General features: G+C 38.1%; 1 protein-coding gene across 3 annotated transcripts in view; it reads left to right on the top strand.

Moving 5' to 3' along the window:
- dock1 (dedicator of cytokinesis 1) overlaps positions 1-18,761 on the top strand; it is a 354,235-nt gene that overhangs the window by 283,526 nt on the left and 51,948 nt on the right. For all 3 annotated transcript variants that reach the window (XM_069899676.1, XM_069899674.1, XM_069899675.1), the window contains exons 39-41: positions 542-631; positions 729-833; positions 17,207-17,348. In XM_069899676.1, the coding sequence (XP_069755777.1) occupies positions 542-631; positions 729-833; positions 17,207-17,348 (337 nt within the window). The remainder of the gene's footprint in view (positions 1-541; positions 632-728; positions 834-17,206; positions 17,349-18,761) is intronic.

Below are 18,761 nucleotides of genomic sequence, written 5' to 3'. Positions count from 1 at the left end.
CTGGATCAAACTTAAGCCTGAATAAAACAGCTGAAAGAAAACTGTCCCACAAAGCAGCAATCTGACATCCACCAAAAGCAGTATAGCTGTAAATTCACCAATTACTACCTGATTACAAATTGGCATTATATATGTTGTGTGCCTTTAAAATTAATAATGAAATTAAATTCTTGATGTTCACAACTAGAAATTGGGCTATGTAGCTCTATTCTACAGCAACTACACAGTGTATAAATGTATCAAAATAAGAGGCAAGAATTGTAAATGTATTTCCACCTCCACTTTTAAATTGGTTACAGTCAATGAACAGCCATATGTTACCCACAAATATTCTGATATGCCAATATAGGATCTGATGTGTGTAAGATATTACCATTCCACCCAGCACCATTTCAGATGACTTTGAGAAAGTGCAGACCAATGTAATACCTCATCTTTACCTAAATTATCTGTGCATTTTAAGTATTACTGATTATTTCATAATGAATCCCTTTGAAGTGTTGATATCTTTTTCTTTGCATTGTATTTTCCCAATCATCAGATGTGGGAAGAGGCCATTTCTTTAGGTAAAGAACTGGCAGAACAATATGAAAATGAATTGTTTGATTACGAGCAACTCAGCAAATTACTGGTAAGAGATTAAATGGCAAATCCTGCAAACTAACTGATGATTATTTTCTGCTTCTCAAGATTCTAATCGTACAAATTACTTTATGCTCATTTTGCAGCAAAAACAAGCTCAATTCTATGAGAACATTGTCAGAGTGATACGAGCAAAACCAGATTACTTTGCTGTTGGATATTATGGCCAAGGCTTTCCTTCATTTATTCGGGTAAGAAATTGACTATAATTGAAAAAGAAAAACAGTATTTTTGTTTATTTAAATGATATGGGTATCTATTTTGCAGAGATATCAGTAGCCAAGCTGCATCTTAAGAATCAGAAATATGGAAATATTATGGAAAGAAAATTAGCAGAGAGAAAATGAATTGTGCTTAAGATAACTTACTGGAGAGTCACACCAATAACCTTAGGAATATTGTAGCATTTGTTAAAAAGCATGTCATAAATATTTTGTATTATAAATGCTTGGAAACAAATTGGACAAGAGTGAATCCATGCTCCAACTTGTAAAATATGCAGTTTCAGTGAAAAAGAAATTTTTGTGACACTGCTATTGCCATTTTGAATTATAATACAGAATAATTATACAAGAGCAGTTATTTTGTAATGGAGCATGTTCCATGTGTTGACTTATTACTTTAATACGCAAAAGTGCTGTTAGAACTCAGCAGGGTCATGCAGTGTTCGCTATGTAGTAAAGATACATAAACAACCTTTCGGGCCTGTGCCCTTCATCAAGAAATGAGCAAAAAGCAGGCATGCACCTGAATAAAATGGCAGCGGGGAAGCACATAGGCATGAAGTCATAGGTGGATATGGGTGGGACGGCAGAAGAGAAAAATGCTGAGAAATGATAGGAGGTGGTGATAGCTCTCTGAATGGAGAGGTAAGGGGTTGAGGAGCTGGAGAATAGAAGACAGAGGGACAGGAAAAGAGAGGGGGGGTGGTGGGCTTAACAGAAACCAGAGATCGACAAATTCTTAATTCAATCACTGCTATTACAAACTGAGAAAGGCCATCAACAATCTTATACCCATTACACGGTTAAAAATAAAACGATATGCCAAAATAAAATCTTAAAATTTTACATTATTCTAAATTACAACAATTTTAAATGATCTCTAAAATGTTATTTTTCTATCTGATATGTGACACAGCATTTCATATTTTTCTTTCAGGTACAGCATTCAGACTGTTTTGGTTTAAAACATAGTAATTTTCAAAATTATCAAAGCAAGTCAAGGTTATTATCATCTCAATGGACAGTGTTCTCCGGTCCTCAGTGCCAAACATCCAAACAAACAGCCAGACGTAACACACATACAGACAAACAATACATATGCAGGACAAGTCTTCATATACACAAATAAGTAAATACGGTAGATAGTTTCGTAAATATGAGATGGTTAGGGTGAGCAATTCCTGTAATCTTTCACCATTTTCACTGCCTGTGGGAAGAAGCTGTTTCTCAGCCTGGTGGGGCTGGCTCTGATACACCTGTATCTCTTTCCCAATGGGAGTAGCTGAAAGATGTGTGTGGGGTGAAAAGGGTCTTCAAAGGATTTTGCACCCCCTGTTCAGTCAACGATCCTGGTAGATTGGGGGAGGGAGTCTCCAGTGATCCTCTCTGCCGCTCTTTTGGTCCTGGGGATTGACCTCTGATTCATTTCTCTGCAGTGACCGTTCCATACTGTGGTGCAGCCGGCCAGGACGCTCTTGATAGAGCTCCTGCAGTAGGTTCACATAATGGTGGCCAGTAGCCTTGCCCACTTTGGTCTTCTCAGGAAGTGCTGTCGCACCTTCCTGACAAGTGAGGAGATGTGGTATGTCCCTGAGAAGTGAACTCCAAGGAACTTGGTGCTCTCCACTCTCGTTGTTGAGGTGTAGTGGAGGGTGGTTGCCCTGGTCTTCCTGAAATCCACATTTATCTCCTTCGTCTTGTCTTGGGTTGTTACACATGTACCGCTTCACGGGATTTTCTACCTCTTCTCTGCAGCGTGACTCATTGTTGCTGTTGAAGCTACTACTGTTGTGTCATTTGGAAATTTTATGACACTGCTGGAGTTGGAGATGCAATTGTGGGTCAGTGGCATGAATAGGAGCGGGCTGAGCACACAGCTCTGAGGTGCACAAGTGCTCAGCGTGACAGTGCTCTACATTCTGCTACCTACCTGTTAGGAAGTCCAGAATCCAGGTACAGAGAGGAGTGTTGAGTCCCAGTGAAGAAAGCTTCTCCAGTTCTGGGGAATTATCGTATTTAACGCTGAGCTGAAGTCGATGAACAGCAGTCTGGCATGTGAGGAGGTGTTCTTTAGGTGGGTCAGGACTGAGTGAAGGGACAAGGCTTATCTTATATTTTATCTATGTTTGTGCAGTCTACTCCAGTTAAAGCTTCATTGTTGAACAAAAAAAAATTACAGATTTAGCAAAATCGTGCAGGTTTATTTGTGGAATTCCCATACATTTGAAATTAAATTTTGTTTAACAATGGAGACACTCCCAGTACTCTACATTGCAGAACACACTCCCACTCGTGTCTATTTGTCTCTTATTTCTGACCTTTTTTAATTCTTCTCAACACATGAAAATTTTTTATTTATATAAGCTCTCGTTATTGGAATTAAATCCAGATTCCCTTATTCTAAATTGCAGGTTATAGCAATGCAATAGTTATTCATTAAACTGTCAGTCTCCATTTTTAACCACCTATTTTGATTGAAGCTGGCTTTCAGAAAGTTATACAGGGACTTTGTACTGAGGAATCATATATGTATATTATCGCACACTTATGAACGAGGATGTTAGAAAAACATTGCATTCACATCATTTTAATGCAGAAAACATTGCAAAGCATTACAAGTACATTAGAAGACAAACCTGACACATCTTTAAATAAGGAGCTGTCAGGTATACAGCAGTGAGAGATTTTTGATGAGGATCTTGGAGGAATTGAATCAGTTATATAAAAATTTGAGAGCTAGAGTTGTCTGACGACATAATTGCCTGTGGTCAGGACCAGTGAAATGAAGAAAGCAGAAAAGGCTTCATTTGGCTTTTGGAGACTGTTAGCTGTAGGAGGCGACCAAGGTAGGATTCGGTTAGGTTTTCAGATTGATTGTCAGAGTACATACTTAACATCACATACAACCCTGAAATTCTTTTCTCCTGCTGGCATGGTAGAATTGCCACTTATTGATATGATAGTCTGCAAAAAGAAAAATGGCACACAATGTAAACTAACAAAGATTGTAAACAGATAACAAATGTAAACAAACTGTGCAATACAGAGAGATCAAAAGGAAATTCAATAAATTGTACAAGTAAGAGTCCTTCGATGAGTCTCTGATTGAGTTTGTCATTGAGGAGTCTAATGGTGGAAGAGCAGCAGCTATTCCTGAACCTGGTGGTGTAAGTCTTGTGGCACCTAGACCTCTTTCCTAATGGCAGCAGCAAGAGCAGATCGTGTGTTATGTGGTGTTTGATGATTGCAGCTGCCCTCTGACGGAAGAGTTCCCTGCAGATGTACTCAATAGTGGGGAGTGTTTTGCCTGTGATGTCCTGGGCTGTGTCCACTACCTTTTGGAGGGCTATACGCTTTGGGGTATTGGTGTTCCCATACCAGACAGTGATGCAGCTGGTCAGCACACTTTCCACCACACCTCAGTAGAAATTTGCCAGGGTTTCTGGCGTCATATCAAACCTCCACAAAGTCTTGCGGAAGTAGAGGTACTGACATGCTTTCTTCACGATGCCATTGGTGTGTTGGGTTCAGGAAAAGTCCTCTGAGATTGTGACTCCTAAGAACTTAAATTTGCTCACCCTCTCCACCTCTGATCCCCCAATGATCACTGGATGGTATACCTCTGGCTTTCCTTTCCTGAGGTCAACAATCAGCTCTTTAGTTTTGTTGTTGTACCATTCAGCCACGTTTTCGATCTCCATCCTGTATGGTGACTCATCCCCTTCCTTTATGCAACCCACTACTGTGGTATCGTTGGCAAACATAGATGGTGCTATTGTCATACCGAGCCACACCTAGTCGTGGGTGTAAAGTGAGTGGAGCAGGGGGCTAAGAACTCAGCCTTGTAGTGCTCCGGAACTGATGGAGATTGTGGAGGAGAAGTTCTTAACAATCTTCACTGATTGTGGACTGGAGGTGAGGAAATCCATGATCAAATTACTCAGTGGGGTGTTAACTCCCAGGTATTGGTGTTTGCTGATTAGCTTTGAGGGGATGATGGTGGTGTTAAATGCTGAACTGTAATCGATAAAGAGCATCCTGATGTCTGCATCTATGTATCTTTCCATGTGAGAAGTCGAACCTAAGGATTAGAACTTTAAAATTAAAACATTGGTGGACCAGGAGAATTCTGAGGGAACTGGCATTCATGCACTTTGAATTGAAATGGAAATAACCTGCCCTTGTATAATTATTCAGTATTAGTAATTATTCTGCATGCATAGGCAAGCAAATTTAAATTGTGCATTTAAAATGATCTGTGAAAGTAGAAGGCTTGTACTTGTGGTGATGCTTTATCTCTACGGTTTGTTAATGATTTTATCATTATAGTGAAGTATATGAATTATCTCTGCAGAACATGTAAATCTCCTGCACTGGTATTTTTAGATAATATTTCAAAATGTTCCTGGAATTTTCTGCAGTTCATATTTATGAAGTTTAATATTAGTGAATTGGTGACTTCTGTGTGTAACAAGTTTCCTTTTCAAACTTATTTAGTTCCAATCATTATAAAACATGCATTATGATTGAGGTCATGACCCAGAATTGAAAAATATATTTTTAATTCAGTCAAGGTTCATGATAATAGAGGATATAGATGATGTTAATAGCCACCAGACCATATATTTTGGCAATGTTTTAAATAATAAATGTAAAGTTTGGAACTTTAAGGTCAGTTTTAGTATATTTCCTTTTTCCTCTGTACCAATTAAAATAACACTTTATTTATGTTCAGAATGCACTGTTGAATGAGGAAGGTATCTTAATCTTTTTGAAAGAGAGCTTGACTATATTTCATTCATTCTTGATGGAGCGAACATGGTATTGCTTGGATTACACTTTTCTCGTTTCCATTTGGAATATGACCAAGCACATTGAACCATCTAAGTTAGTGCTATAAATTCTAATGGCAATAATCTTATCTACCTTCGCTAGTACTCTTTAGTTCCACTTGTTTTTAAAGACATTGTGTTAAATCAAAGAATGAGAGAGACTATATGTTGATGACATCACTTCTGAGTCTTTCATGTAGTCCTTGCACATCTGGGCAGCTATGCCTTTGCTATACCTTCATATGACACCCAACCCCAACCCACCAATTTTCCCTTGCAACCGTGCCTGCCTGTCCCGCATCGGACTTGTCAGTCACCAACGAGCCTGCAGCAGACGTGGACATACCCCTCCATAAATCTTCGTTCGCGAAGCCAAGCCAAAGATTGACATCTTAAAGAACAAGTTGCTGAAGGAGCGTGATTCTATTGGGCAACACGAGACTCAAATTTGTTGTGGCCGTTACATGCTCACCATCATAAAGTGAAGGTGACTGCCCTTGACATCAGGACAGCATCTGATTAGGTAGAGCATCAAGGAACTTGAATTAAACTTGTCAATGGAATCATAGGAAACTCTCCACTGACTCGACAAACAATGGAAATTTCTGGCTGTCAATCATTCCCAGACCTTGGGTTTTCATGGAAAACTTACTCAAGTCAGTGTAACAGCCTCAACCCATCCTCACCTGTTTTATTAATTACTTTCATCCATTCATTTTCAAGTGTTTTTTTTCTGAATGTTGCACAATTCCCCATCGTATAAAATAGCCTCCTTGCAGTCAGACCCTGATGACATTCATGTACAGGCAAAGGTCATGATAGGCAATGTCTTCAACGATCAGTGACATTTTAATCCATTATTAACATTTTAGAGTTGCCATCAACCAGAGGATGAGAGACAAAAAAAATCTTCACCAACTATTTCCTCTTCTTGTTACACACCATCCAGACTTGCTGGTTCTCATTCTCACTGGGTTTATTTCAAAAGTCTCTCTACCCAGTAGTACTATGGGAGTGCCTTCACCAGATTTACTGCAGTGGTTCAAAACATTGTCTCATGTCCATCTTATGGAGGACATTTTGGGATGGTCATTGAACACTGGCCCATTCTACACATTTTGGCAAATTCCCCATATCTTGCAAAGAACAACCTTAATCACAAGTTAATGTCCTTAAACTTTCACTACTACATCAGGATCCTTTGAATTTGTCTCCTTTCATTAATTGTTTAAGCTTTCTCCTCCCTATGTGTGTGTGTATATATATATATATATATATATATATATTATATACACTGTGTATGCGTCTGTGCATTTTTTTTAAAATTTAGACCTATAGCACATTAACAGGCCCTTTCAGCCCACAAGCTCGTGCTGCTAGATTACACCCAATTGACCTACAACCAACCCTTGGTACATTTTGAAGGGTAGAAGGAAACCGTAACCCCCGGGTAAAACCCAGGCAGACACGGAAAGAATGTACAAACTTGCAGATAGCGCGGGATTTGAACCCAGGCCCTGACCACTGGTGCTGTAACAGTGTTGTGCTAACCGTGCAGCCCTTAATAATGTTGAAAGGCCTCGAAATTGCCCTCAGAAACCAAATATCCTACAATAAATATTTGCCAATGCCAATCTTCCATCATTGTTAAACCATAGAAAGAGTTGTGTTTTTATGGAGTCTTGGTTGTCCTTTTGTTTAGAAGTCACAGATACACTTTACATTGCTAAGTTTTCTTTCACTGGTGTCAAAATTGAGACTTCCGTTCTGAGACAAAAAGCTAACAAGCGTGTCGCACATGGCTGTTCTTGCACACAAGACTAACCAAGTTAGAGTTCAGAAGCTGTGTCTGTACAATTTGGCTGACCTTCAAATAAAGGTCATTGCTTTTTTTGAGTAGCTATCTGCAAGTTCAGGTTTTCTGTGATTCCAAGCATCCAAGCTTTCTTTTTTGCTTGACTGCCCTCCAAAGTTGCACACCTCATTGATCACTTAGAAGTGCAGCTAGGATGACAACTTCTGATTATAGAGTGGGTGCAAAAGGAGATTATTCAGTTACCATTTATACCAATTCTGTAAAAGTGATCCCGCCAGCTGCACTCATCCTTCCCCAGAGCTCGGCAAATTCTTTCCCTTCAGATCCTTTTCCATCTCATTTTTGAATGTCTAATTGTACCAACTCCTATTATTGCCTGACAGTGTATTCCAGGCCCTAGCACTTGCTGAGTAAAACATTTCCTAGTGCCCTTGCCAGTACTTCCACAAATCATTTTAATTCTGTGTCAGATAATTCTTAAACCACTGCAAGAGTAAATAGTTCCTTTGCATTTACACTATCAAAAGCCTTTACATATTCCTACAACTTCTTTGTATTAACCCTGTTAAAATCCTTGACATCATCCTTCCTTACAAATTCAAGCATCTAAAGATATTGGACCACATTTTGGTGTTAAGGGGCTTGCAACGTTATCTGCATGAATTAGATTTTCTTTTGCAAAATGCATTCTTGTTTTCCTCTGATAAGTGTGACTGTCTGATATTTTGAAGGGAACAGGACTGGGGCATCAAGGACATGAATAAACTGGTTTGGTGATTGTCTATTTTTAACAATCGGATTAAGGTGCAGTGAAAGGAGAAAACAGCACAAGGAGTGGAAAATGTCCACAATTGAACACTATACTGCAGCTGCATTTAAACCAGTATTTGAATAATCTTGATCCAATCAGGAATTTTGTCTAATTCCTTATCCAGTCACTTTGTGAATTCACTCACCTTTCTTTCATTTTTTTTTCAATAACCACAGCCTATCAAAAATTAAAAAGTAGCAAAAAACATTAATCATTATTCATATTGTAAAGCAGCTTCAGATGAGGAGCAAATGGATATTCAAATGCACAAATCTAAAATATCCAAGATGTGCCATTCCACCATTAGTTTCAAGAAAGCAACATCTCACCATTAGTTTAAACTAAATTTGCCTTTGTGAAATGATTGGCATAAACCAAACTTGACTTTACAGTAAAGTTATGATCATTCTCCTACTAATGTACAATATGTGCTAAATATTTACTGCTGCTAATTGGCCTCTCTGTCAATTATAATTAATTATTACAAGTACCTCAGGAGTTTAATTGTGAGTGGAGATTTTTAAAATGTAAAAATGTATTTTTTAATTGATATTTCCCTCTATTTCCTTTTTTTTCCTGCTTGGCATTGAATTTATACTTCTAATTTACTCTTCCTTTCACTCCTTCTGGTGTTTATTTCACTGCACTTATACAAGAATGCATTTCGCAAAAGAAAATCTAATTCATGCAGATAACGTTGCAAGCCCCTTAACACCAAAATGTGGTCCAATATCTTTAGATGCTAAAATTTGCATATTTCTTCATGTTTCAACTTTACAGGCATTTTTCCTTCTTTCACATTGTTCTTCAAATTGTGTTTAATTATTTGCATAATGACTCTAACTTCACCTTTTCACTTGCACTTTTCTATGTTTTCTGCAAACATTACATATTGTTGGGTTAGAATTTAGGAGTAAATTTTGGCACCCCCTTGATAATCAAATGAAAAATAGTGCATTTTTGATGATTTCTCTCTAACTTTACATTAAGAAACTGATTAAACACATTTTAGACATGACTGCCATGCAGAAAATTGATTGACCCTGTCATTAATCTGTTTTATTTGATTTAAACTTTTGTATGTGAGAAGATTCATTTTGCATCTAAGGGATTTACTTCAGCTTCATAGTAGTTTGTATCATGAATATAAATTTTAAATGTTGTTCACTTTTCTAGTTTAGGCAAGCATTTGTTCACAATTTTATTCAATACTTAGAAGTAATATTAACCTACTGATATGGTCGCACTGAAAGCAAAATTAATGATATTTTCCCTATTCAGTGTGTACTGAATATCTCCTAAATTTAATTGCCTTAACTGATTATGTTAATGACATTTAATTCAGTAATTGAAGAAGCATAATCTCAATTATACTGATATTTAGCATGAATGTAGTGTGAAATCTATTAGATTTGAAAGATTTAACCCGAAGCCAATCAATACATTGCCTCAAAAATTCACCATTGGAACTGATCAAATGTTCACAAAAATACAGACTCTCTGGCCCACTGAATTCACGCTGACCATCAAACAACCATTTATACTTAACCTGTTTTTTAATTTTCTCTTCATTCCCCTGAATTCCATTGGATTCTCCAACTCACAAAGGCCAATATGCCATGTCCATTGAGATCACATGTTTGAGATGTAGGAGGAAACCAGAGTACCTGGAGAAAACCCATAGAGTCACAAGTAAAACATGTAAATTCCACAAGATCAGCATGGGAGCTGTGAAGGAGGCACGAGCTGCAACACAGTGCGACACCTATTACCACTCAAATGAATGACGATGGCAATCATATTGTCGTTTTCCATGGAATGAATTACAAGTTCCATTGAGATCATTGACTTGGATAGAGTAACAAAAAGTGTGGTTGCTAAATTTGCTGTTTACACAAAGGAGGTTACAGAGGTTGGTAAGTAGGTTAAGTGAGGCAAGAAAGATCTGGCAACTGGACTACAAGGTGGAGAAATATGAAAATGTCAACCAACAAAACATGAACAAAACAGCTAGTGAAGAGCTTAGAGAATTTTACCATAAGGATGGATCTATGGCTATTAAAGAATACAACAGGATATTGATATGAGGAGGGAATTAGCTGATTCAAGTCATATCTGTTTATTTTCACATGAACCAAGATGTGGTGATCGCGTTCGTTTTGTGAGCAGACCAGTAGGGATCTCATTTGTACATGTACAGAGAAAGACAGAGGTCTGTTGTAATGGAGTAAGGCAACTTAATTTTATTATGTTGGTCTTCATTTAGGAGTCTTGATGAGAGAAAGAAAGAAACTCTTTCATTCTGGTGACATGTGATCCTTCTAAATTTCCTTCCTCATGGGAGGGTTAAAGAGAATGTGACTGGAGGTTTTTTTAAAATATAGAGTATTGGTTATTTGCTGCTTTTTCAAGGCAGTGGGAGTTGTAGATTGATTCGATGGAGGGAAGGGATGTATGTGTGAGGCCTGAGCCACATTCACAACCCTCTGCACTTTCTTGCACTCTTGTTTGGAGCAATTCCCATTCCACATAGTGATGCATCCTGGTAGGATTGTAGAAGTTGTTAAGGGGTGCGTGCGACATCAAATTTCCTCAGGCTTTCAGAAAATTTGAGGGGCACTGGTGCACTTTCTTGGATTTCATGGGTGGATCAGGACAACTATCTCCATCTCAACATGGTTCATTTAGTTCGGGGAGCGAGCTCCACCTCTCTGGACAAGTTTAAACTCTCATGGAGTTCATCTGAACAAGTGGGAAGTATTGTTCCTGGGAGGTTAAATGTAAGGGGAAATAATAGTTAGTGGCAAGTTAATACAAAAGGATCTATCTGGGTGTTCAAGTCCATAGCTTCTCAAGTAGATAAGGCTGTAAAGAAGGCATTTATGGCATATTTGCCTTCATTTCTGAGTTCAGAATCAGGTTTATTACCATGAATGTGTGTCACTCAATTTGTTTTGCAGCAGTTTGATTCATTACAGGTGCAAAAATTACAATTCCTAAATACAGGATTTTAAAAAATGAATAATTAGTCCAAAAAAGAGAAAAATGAGATAGTGCCTCTCGGTTAATTATTCATTCAGAAATCTGATAGCAGAGAGGAGGAAGCTGTTTTTTTGTAATGTTGAGTGTGTGCTTTCAGGCTCCTGTATCTCCTTACTGATGGTAACAGTGAGAAAAGGGCATGGCCTGAGTGGTGAGGGTCCTTGATGATAGAAGCTGCTTTCTTGAGACACCGCCTCTTAAAAAAAAAAATGCCTTTAATGGAGTAAAGACTAATGGCCATGATGGAGCTGGCCAAGTTTACAACTCTCTATAACCTTTTCTTGTTCTGTGCATTGGTATACCAGATAGTGATTCAGTCAGTCTGAATGCTCTCCATGGTACACTTGTAGAGTTTCTTTCACTTCAACAATTTATTTCCCAGATCATTGTATTCTGCCCTAGTCCTGATTCCACCCATTTCTTGGGCCTTCGACCTGAAAACTAATACTTTATTACTTCCACTATTCTTTCCATATACTTTCCTCCACCAAGGACACAAAAAGTGTATCCAGTTCCTTCCACCCTCCCCTTGGCCAAGAAGCAGCATCTTTTAAATTCCTTCATCCCTCCTGAGCTAAGTAGCAGTAACTGTGATCCTTAACCTGTCCTCTGTTCCCCAATGCCAGCTGAATCTGCAGCTGTACCTATATTCCTCTGTCCATCAAAACGAGAAGACACCAGCTGAACGCTGCCAATGTGTTTAAAGGGCACATTCCCTGCTCTCCTCTCTCACTGGGTCCGGGTACAGAAAAGGAAAGGATAGCTGATTGTTGATCAAGAAAGTGTTCAAGAGTCAGTAACTTCTGATCCAAGTATCAGTCAGAAGTAAACTTTGATGCAGGGCAAAGGAATAATTGTTCCATGATATTATCTTCATTCCTTTAGGGGCTTGGGAATTTTTAAACAGGAGACTTCCTACTATGGCCATTAAATCTCCCGAGTTTAAAATGTCACGGTTTATATTACCAATCATTTACTCTGTCACTTTGTGAAATTGACCTTTACAGAGATGTTAACTGAACTCGAATGAATCAAATCAATACAAGTGCTCAAGCCCTATGTGTTCCCATTGTGTGAAGATTAAAACAGTTTCAGGTTTCTCCTAGATTTTTAATTGAAAACAAAAAGAATCATCTTTCTCTTTCACCCCACATTTAATAAATGGCTTATGCCATTCTCATTAATTAATGTATGACTATATTAAAGGAATCAGAATACAGCAATCAAAATTATTTTTTGCAAAGAGATTCATTTGAACGTTTAGTTACAACTAGAAAGTTGGAAGAAAAAGAAGCAGATGCAGACAGAGAATGAAAATGATAGATGGATTAACTTAATGGTTAAAAACAGGAGGAATCAACTACAATTTGCAGGGTTAGAGACTGTGACGGATGAAGAGACATGATAACCCACGCTGAACGGCAAGGCACCTGAACGAACAATATTAAGAAATTTAACAATTCCTCTTGAATTTCCTGGTACTTCATGTAGAATTCTGGAAATCTTTATAAAGATGACCAAATGGAGCACTGGACTCGCGTTCTTTTAGCTTCCTTTCAATTAACAGGGGTAAAGGGAAATCTGAACTAGCCAGTGCATACCATTTTGTACAGCCCATTTTAAAAAAAATTTTTTTAATTTTCACACGATGAACCATATTAACCAAAATACACACAAACATTTCCCTCTTGAATATACACAGCGTCATTTTCTCCCCTTTTCCCCCCTCCCTTCCCTCCCTCCATCCCACCTCCCTCCCTACCCACTAAACGTTCAACATATACAATACAATAAACCCATTAAACAATGTCATCACACAATGAAAATAAACAAGAAAATTGTGTCATCTACTTTTACTGCTCAGTTCATTTCATCTTCTCATTCTATCATTTTAGGGGGTGGAGGTCCGCGGTAGGCCTTCTCTGTTGTGTTCCATGTACGGTTCCCAAATTTGTTCGAATACTGTGACTTTATTTTTTAAATTACATGTTATTTTTCCCAATGGAATACATTTATTAATTTCTATGTACTATTGATGTATTCTCAAGCTCTCTTCTGATTTCCAGGTTGACATTATACATTTTTTTGCTCCAGCTAAGGCTATCATAGTAAATCTTTTTTTGTGCTTCATCCAATTTGAGGCCTAGTTCTTTACTTCTTATATTACTTAGAAGAAATATCTCTGGATTTTTTGGTATGTTGCTTTTTTGTGATTTTATTTAATAGTACAGCCCATTCTTGAACCTGTTGCCCAGTGAAGTGACTTCTGTTACCTGATTGTATTTCTGCAGGTATAGTCCTCTTCTAGTGTGATTGACTAACAGGGATTTCCATTATTACCCCCGAGTAAATGTCCACCATAGTAAGTATATAACATTCTTATGACGAGGCAAGGGCATCAAAGCACACCTCCCAGAGATGCTGGACCCATTTTAATTTGCCTATAGAAGAAACCCACAAATGATGCTATAGCTTGTCACTTCACTCCATCCTGGCCCACCTGGAGAATGACGTCTCAAATGCCAGGCTGCTGTCCATTTACTTCAGCTGGTGTTTAATACAGAGGCTAGTGGAGAAGCTGTCCTCTCTGGGACTTCACACCTGGCTCTGTAATGGGATCCTGGACTTCCTAATGGAAAGACCACAGTCTGTCTGGGTTGGTAGCAGAATGTCGAGCACCTCAGGGCTGTGTGCTCTGCCCACTCCTGTTCACACTGACCCACGACTGCATCGCTAGATCCAACTGCAACAGTGTCATCAAGTTTGAAGATGTCACAACAGTAGTTGGCCTCATCAGCAACAACGAAGAGGTGGATAATCTCATGAAATGGTGCGAGAGGAACAACCTGAGTTTCAATGTGGACAAAATGAAGGAGATGATCGTGGACTTCAGGAGGCCCAGGAATGATAACCCTCCACGACACATCAACAACTCTGCAGTAGAGAGCACCAAGTTCCTTGAAATTTACTTAACTAGTGACCTATCATGGACACTCAACATCTCACTTGTCAGGAAGGTGCAATATCAAGTGCATTAACTGAGAAGACTGAAGCAGGCAAGACTACTGGCCACCATTATGTCAACCTACTACAGGACCTCTATATCCTGGCCGGCTGCATCACAGTGTGGTATGGCTGCTGCAGAGAAATGGATCGGAGGTCAATCCACAGGAGCATAAAAGTGGCAGAGAGGATCACTTGAGTGTCCCTCCCCCCATCAACATGATCTACTAGGATGGTTGTCTGAAGAGGGCATGCAAAAATCATTGAGTACCCCTTCCACCCTGCATACAGCAATTTTTAGCTGCTCATGTTGGGGAAAAGATACAGGAATATCGAGCCAGCATCACCAGGCTGAGGAACAGCTTCTTCCCACGGGTAGTGAGAATGTTGAATAACCAAAGGAACTGTTCACACTAATCATCCGAGACTCTCTTATGCACTAAGTAATTTGTTTCTATATCTGAATACGTATCCTGCATACATATTGTTTGTCTGTATGTGTGTATGTGGAATGGAGAACACTGTTTCACTGGGATGTACTTGTAGAATCAGCTGACAATAAACTTGATAATCAACTTGCCATATTAGTACTGGCCACTCCCTCATTTGATGTGTCCCTTAATCTGGGGTGGAGGGGGGGGGAGTTATTGCTGTATAATAATTTCATCCTTTACCATATCATAGGGTAAAGCTACTTCATCATTTTGCCCATCCCATTTTTTTTAGGCACTCCTAAGTGCCTGGAGACTACATGAGCCCACCTGGCAAATGGAGATAAATCCTCTCGCACTATTGTTGCCTGACTGGATTTGCACTAGGCAATTCACATATTGCTGAGCTCTCACATGTGAAACATGAACTTGTACTGTATTTTATTTTTCTGGCTTTTAATAGTTAATGTATTTGAACATTGAAAATGTTTTATTAGACATTTTTCCTTCAAGGTAATCTCATTGTCAATATTCTGTACATAAGTGGAACTGTGCATCATTTGCAAAGAATCTTTGTTTCTTGACCTCTTTCAGTATTATTTCCTGCTAGTGATAAATAAATATTCTGTTAGCCCTACCACTTAAATGGCCCTTTATTTATATAAATTGTAAACAATTTACCAATACATAACATTTCTATAGCACATCTAAATCTATTCATTTCTCAGCTGCCTTAATCCATGTTAATATTTCCATGCTTAACTCACCATATTTCTAACTCTTCTGCCTTGAGGCTTAATATAAGCCACAAGCTTGGGTTTGGTCTCTCGTGAAGACCATTATTAATGTGTCTTTTTTTCCAAATCTTTTTATTATGGGTAAACAATTCATGAGGAGAATAGGAGTACATAATCAAGAAGGGAATAAATATCACTGTATGACATTATATGATATAACATTTCACATTACACCATTAATTAATGTTTTCATTTCATCAAAAGAATTGTGTCTGTTAATTTCAATGTTAACTGAAAGCACAAATGCCATTCTTTGCTTTATTCTCATGTGAAGTATCATAAACATTTTTCACAATTTCTGAAGAAAACATCAACTGGATTGTCATCAACCATTGTAACTATAAGTTTGACCCCACAATGCACGTTAATGACATTTGTTGAATACTCATTGGGGAAGGAAATTTTAAAATTTATCTGGATCAATAGAAACCATTTCCATTGATTTTGGAGTTTAAAGAGTTAAACCACTCAGACTGAAGCGAGGACTACATATGCCTTAGCAGATTTGGTGTTTGAGGAGATCAGAGAAAAGGGGAAAGGCAAGATCACTGAGGGATTTGAAAATAAAACTGTAAATCTTCGTCTCGTGATTGCTTAACCTCAATTCAGTGTTGTCGGGGAGCACAGAAAAACACGATAGAGGTCTAGAAGACCACAGGTTTGCAGAAGGCACAATCAGGATGGCCAACTACAAGTGCTTTGGAATAATCAATTGCGGATATTACCAGGATTTCAGGAGTAGATGAGCTGGAAACGCAGTTATGTTAGGGATATTACAGAGGTGAAACTGGTCAGATTTAATGAGAGAATGTACGTGTCCCCAAAATCCTATCATAGGTTCAATGCAACTGTGCAGATTGGTTCAGCTTTGTTTAGCTCAAGACAGTTGGGAGACTGGCATTTGTGCCAATGTGTAAAGAATTTTTGGTTTACCCAAAACAAATGTTCCCATTTGTTGATTTCAAAAAAAATTTAAGCTGACTTTGTGACAACCTTTGTATTTTTTATTTGTCTGCAGTGTTTTTCCCTATCCTAAGAGTGTGGAATATCTTAGTCTCAATTGAATTTGTTTTTCTATTTTCACCATGATCCATAATAGTTTTTAATAACCTGTAACATTTTTTGTCATTGGAGAACTGAGAGTATGATTTTGTTGGAGAATGGGTTTATCTCATAATATCCGATTAAATTACTTTTGTAACTAAATCATGTTGTAAGTTCAAAACAAAAAGAATCTTGGATGAAGATGACTAGGCTGGAAGTGAGATAGAAATGAAATACAAGGTGATGAAATTAATAGAACAGAAATACTGCATCAGATTTAAAATGCAGATGGGTTTCATTGGATTTGTTAGGACGAAAACCTTGCAAAAATAAAAGACAATGCATTAACACAAGAATACTTGAAGAGTTGTCAAAGGTGACACTTGAAAACATGAAGACAAGGACATGACGACAATGAAATGGATTTCAGTTTTGAGGCAAGTGGTGTTGAGAATAGAATGGACAGTATGGATTTCGGCTTGACAAAACAGCAAAAACAAATATTTGAATCATTGCATTGCAACTTTAAAGCTATTATTTATGTTTTCATCACATTTCTCCTAGAACAAGATGTTCATTTACAGAGGAAAAGAATATGAGCGACGCGAAGACTTTGAAGCAAGACTTTTCACCATTTTTCCCAATGCAGAAAAAATGAGGACAACATCACCTCCGAGTGATGAGATTAAAAATTCCTCCGGACAGTGTATCCTTAGTATGTGCTGGGTGCATCTCTTGGGGAGAAAATCTTACTTTTCTGAACAAAGAACTTTATTTTGAGGGGTAAGTTCATTGCTAAGGGAAGCAAGCTAGGGTTGGTGCATAAATAATAATCAGGTAGATTGTTAGAAAAAGCCAAGTGCATTTCACAGTCACCCTCTTTGATCAGGGTGCCTCCGTTACCGAACTGATTACTTGGGAGGTTAGATCTCTCGGCACTTGAGTTCCAGCTCATCTTTGATATCTCATTTCAACAGGTAGACATGGAGATAATTGGAAATAAGTTGAAGAAAGGGCAAGAAATAGTCATGGAACTGCTGGCTAGAAGAAGAATCCATCACATTATTGCTGGATGATTTTAAATATTGGGTCCACTACTTCATGCCATTTAATTCATGAGCTCAATTTGTTTCATTTGGAACTATTGGGCTTAATGTAATTGTTGAGAAAATCACTTCAACCTAATTTTTATGTTACTCAAAATAATTGGTTCTTATCAAAATTAAAATGATAGAATTTGCATTTCTATGGCTAATTGATTATGGCAATGTTACTGAAATTTCCCCAACCAATTATTTTTCTTTTAATCCTAAAGACAGCACTATTTATTCATTTGTTTACGTGTTTGTACTACCTTCTTGAGTACAATTTTTTTTGCCCTACTTCTAAGAGGTAATTCTGCCTCGCCTGCAGGAAAAAGAATCTCAGGGTCGTATGCAGTGTCATGTATGTTCTCTGACATATAATTGTCTAGTCAGGCACACCTATTGCCCAATTGTACCTGTGGTCCCTCCCCACAGCACCCTCCTCATTGCAGGACAGTCGAACAGTATGTGCTTTTGTTCTTAAGTGAATAAAAGCCGATTGGTTTCTCAGCATCTTTCGAGTAATTGATGGTACATAAATATATTTTTCAACTCCTTCCTCTATCTCACTTTCCATTCTTCTAGGTCATCTGTCTCTGTCATACTTGCTCCATATAGGTGGCTCTCAAATTTCCTCTTTCTTTCTGAACTGCTGCTTCCCCTCTACCATTGCTTTTTTTAAGAAATGCCAACCATAATTTTTTTTTTAAAAATAGGCTTTGTCTCCATTCTCGTCCATTTCCCGTGTCTCTGCACTAATCCCTAACCTCTGAGAAAGACTTAGTCACTGTAGTCCTTACCTTCCACTCCACCAAGCCTCCATGTTCAACAGATCATTCTCTGCAATTTCCACCACCTTCAAAGAGTTTCGACCTGTAGACAAATCGTATCTTCTGATAGCACTAAAATTCCTGGGAGTCACCATCTCAGAGATCCTTTCTTGGACACAACACACTAAATATAATCATGAAGAAAGCAGGTCATTATCTGTTTCCTCAGGAGTTTAGGTAAGTTTGATATCTCTTTAAAAACCT

The sequence above is a fragment of the Narcine bancroftii genome, chromosome 10 (genome assembly GCF_036971445.1).
Source record: "Narcine bancroftii isolate sNarBan1 chromosome 10, sNarBan1.hap1, whole genome shotgun sequence".
NCBI classification, from domain to species: domain Eukaryota; kingdom Metazoa; phylum Chordata; class Chondrichthyes; order Torpediniformes; family Narcinidae; genus Narcine; species Narcine bancroftii.
Note: the sequence above shows the minus strand (reverse complement) of the source record. Positions and strands in the feature narration are given on the sequence as shown.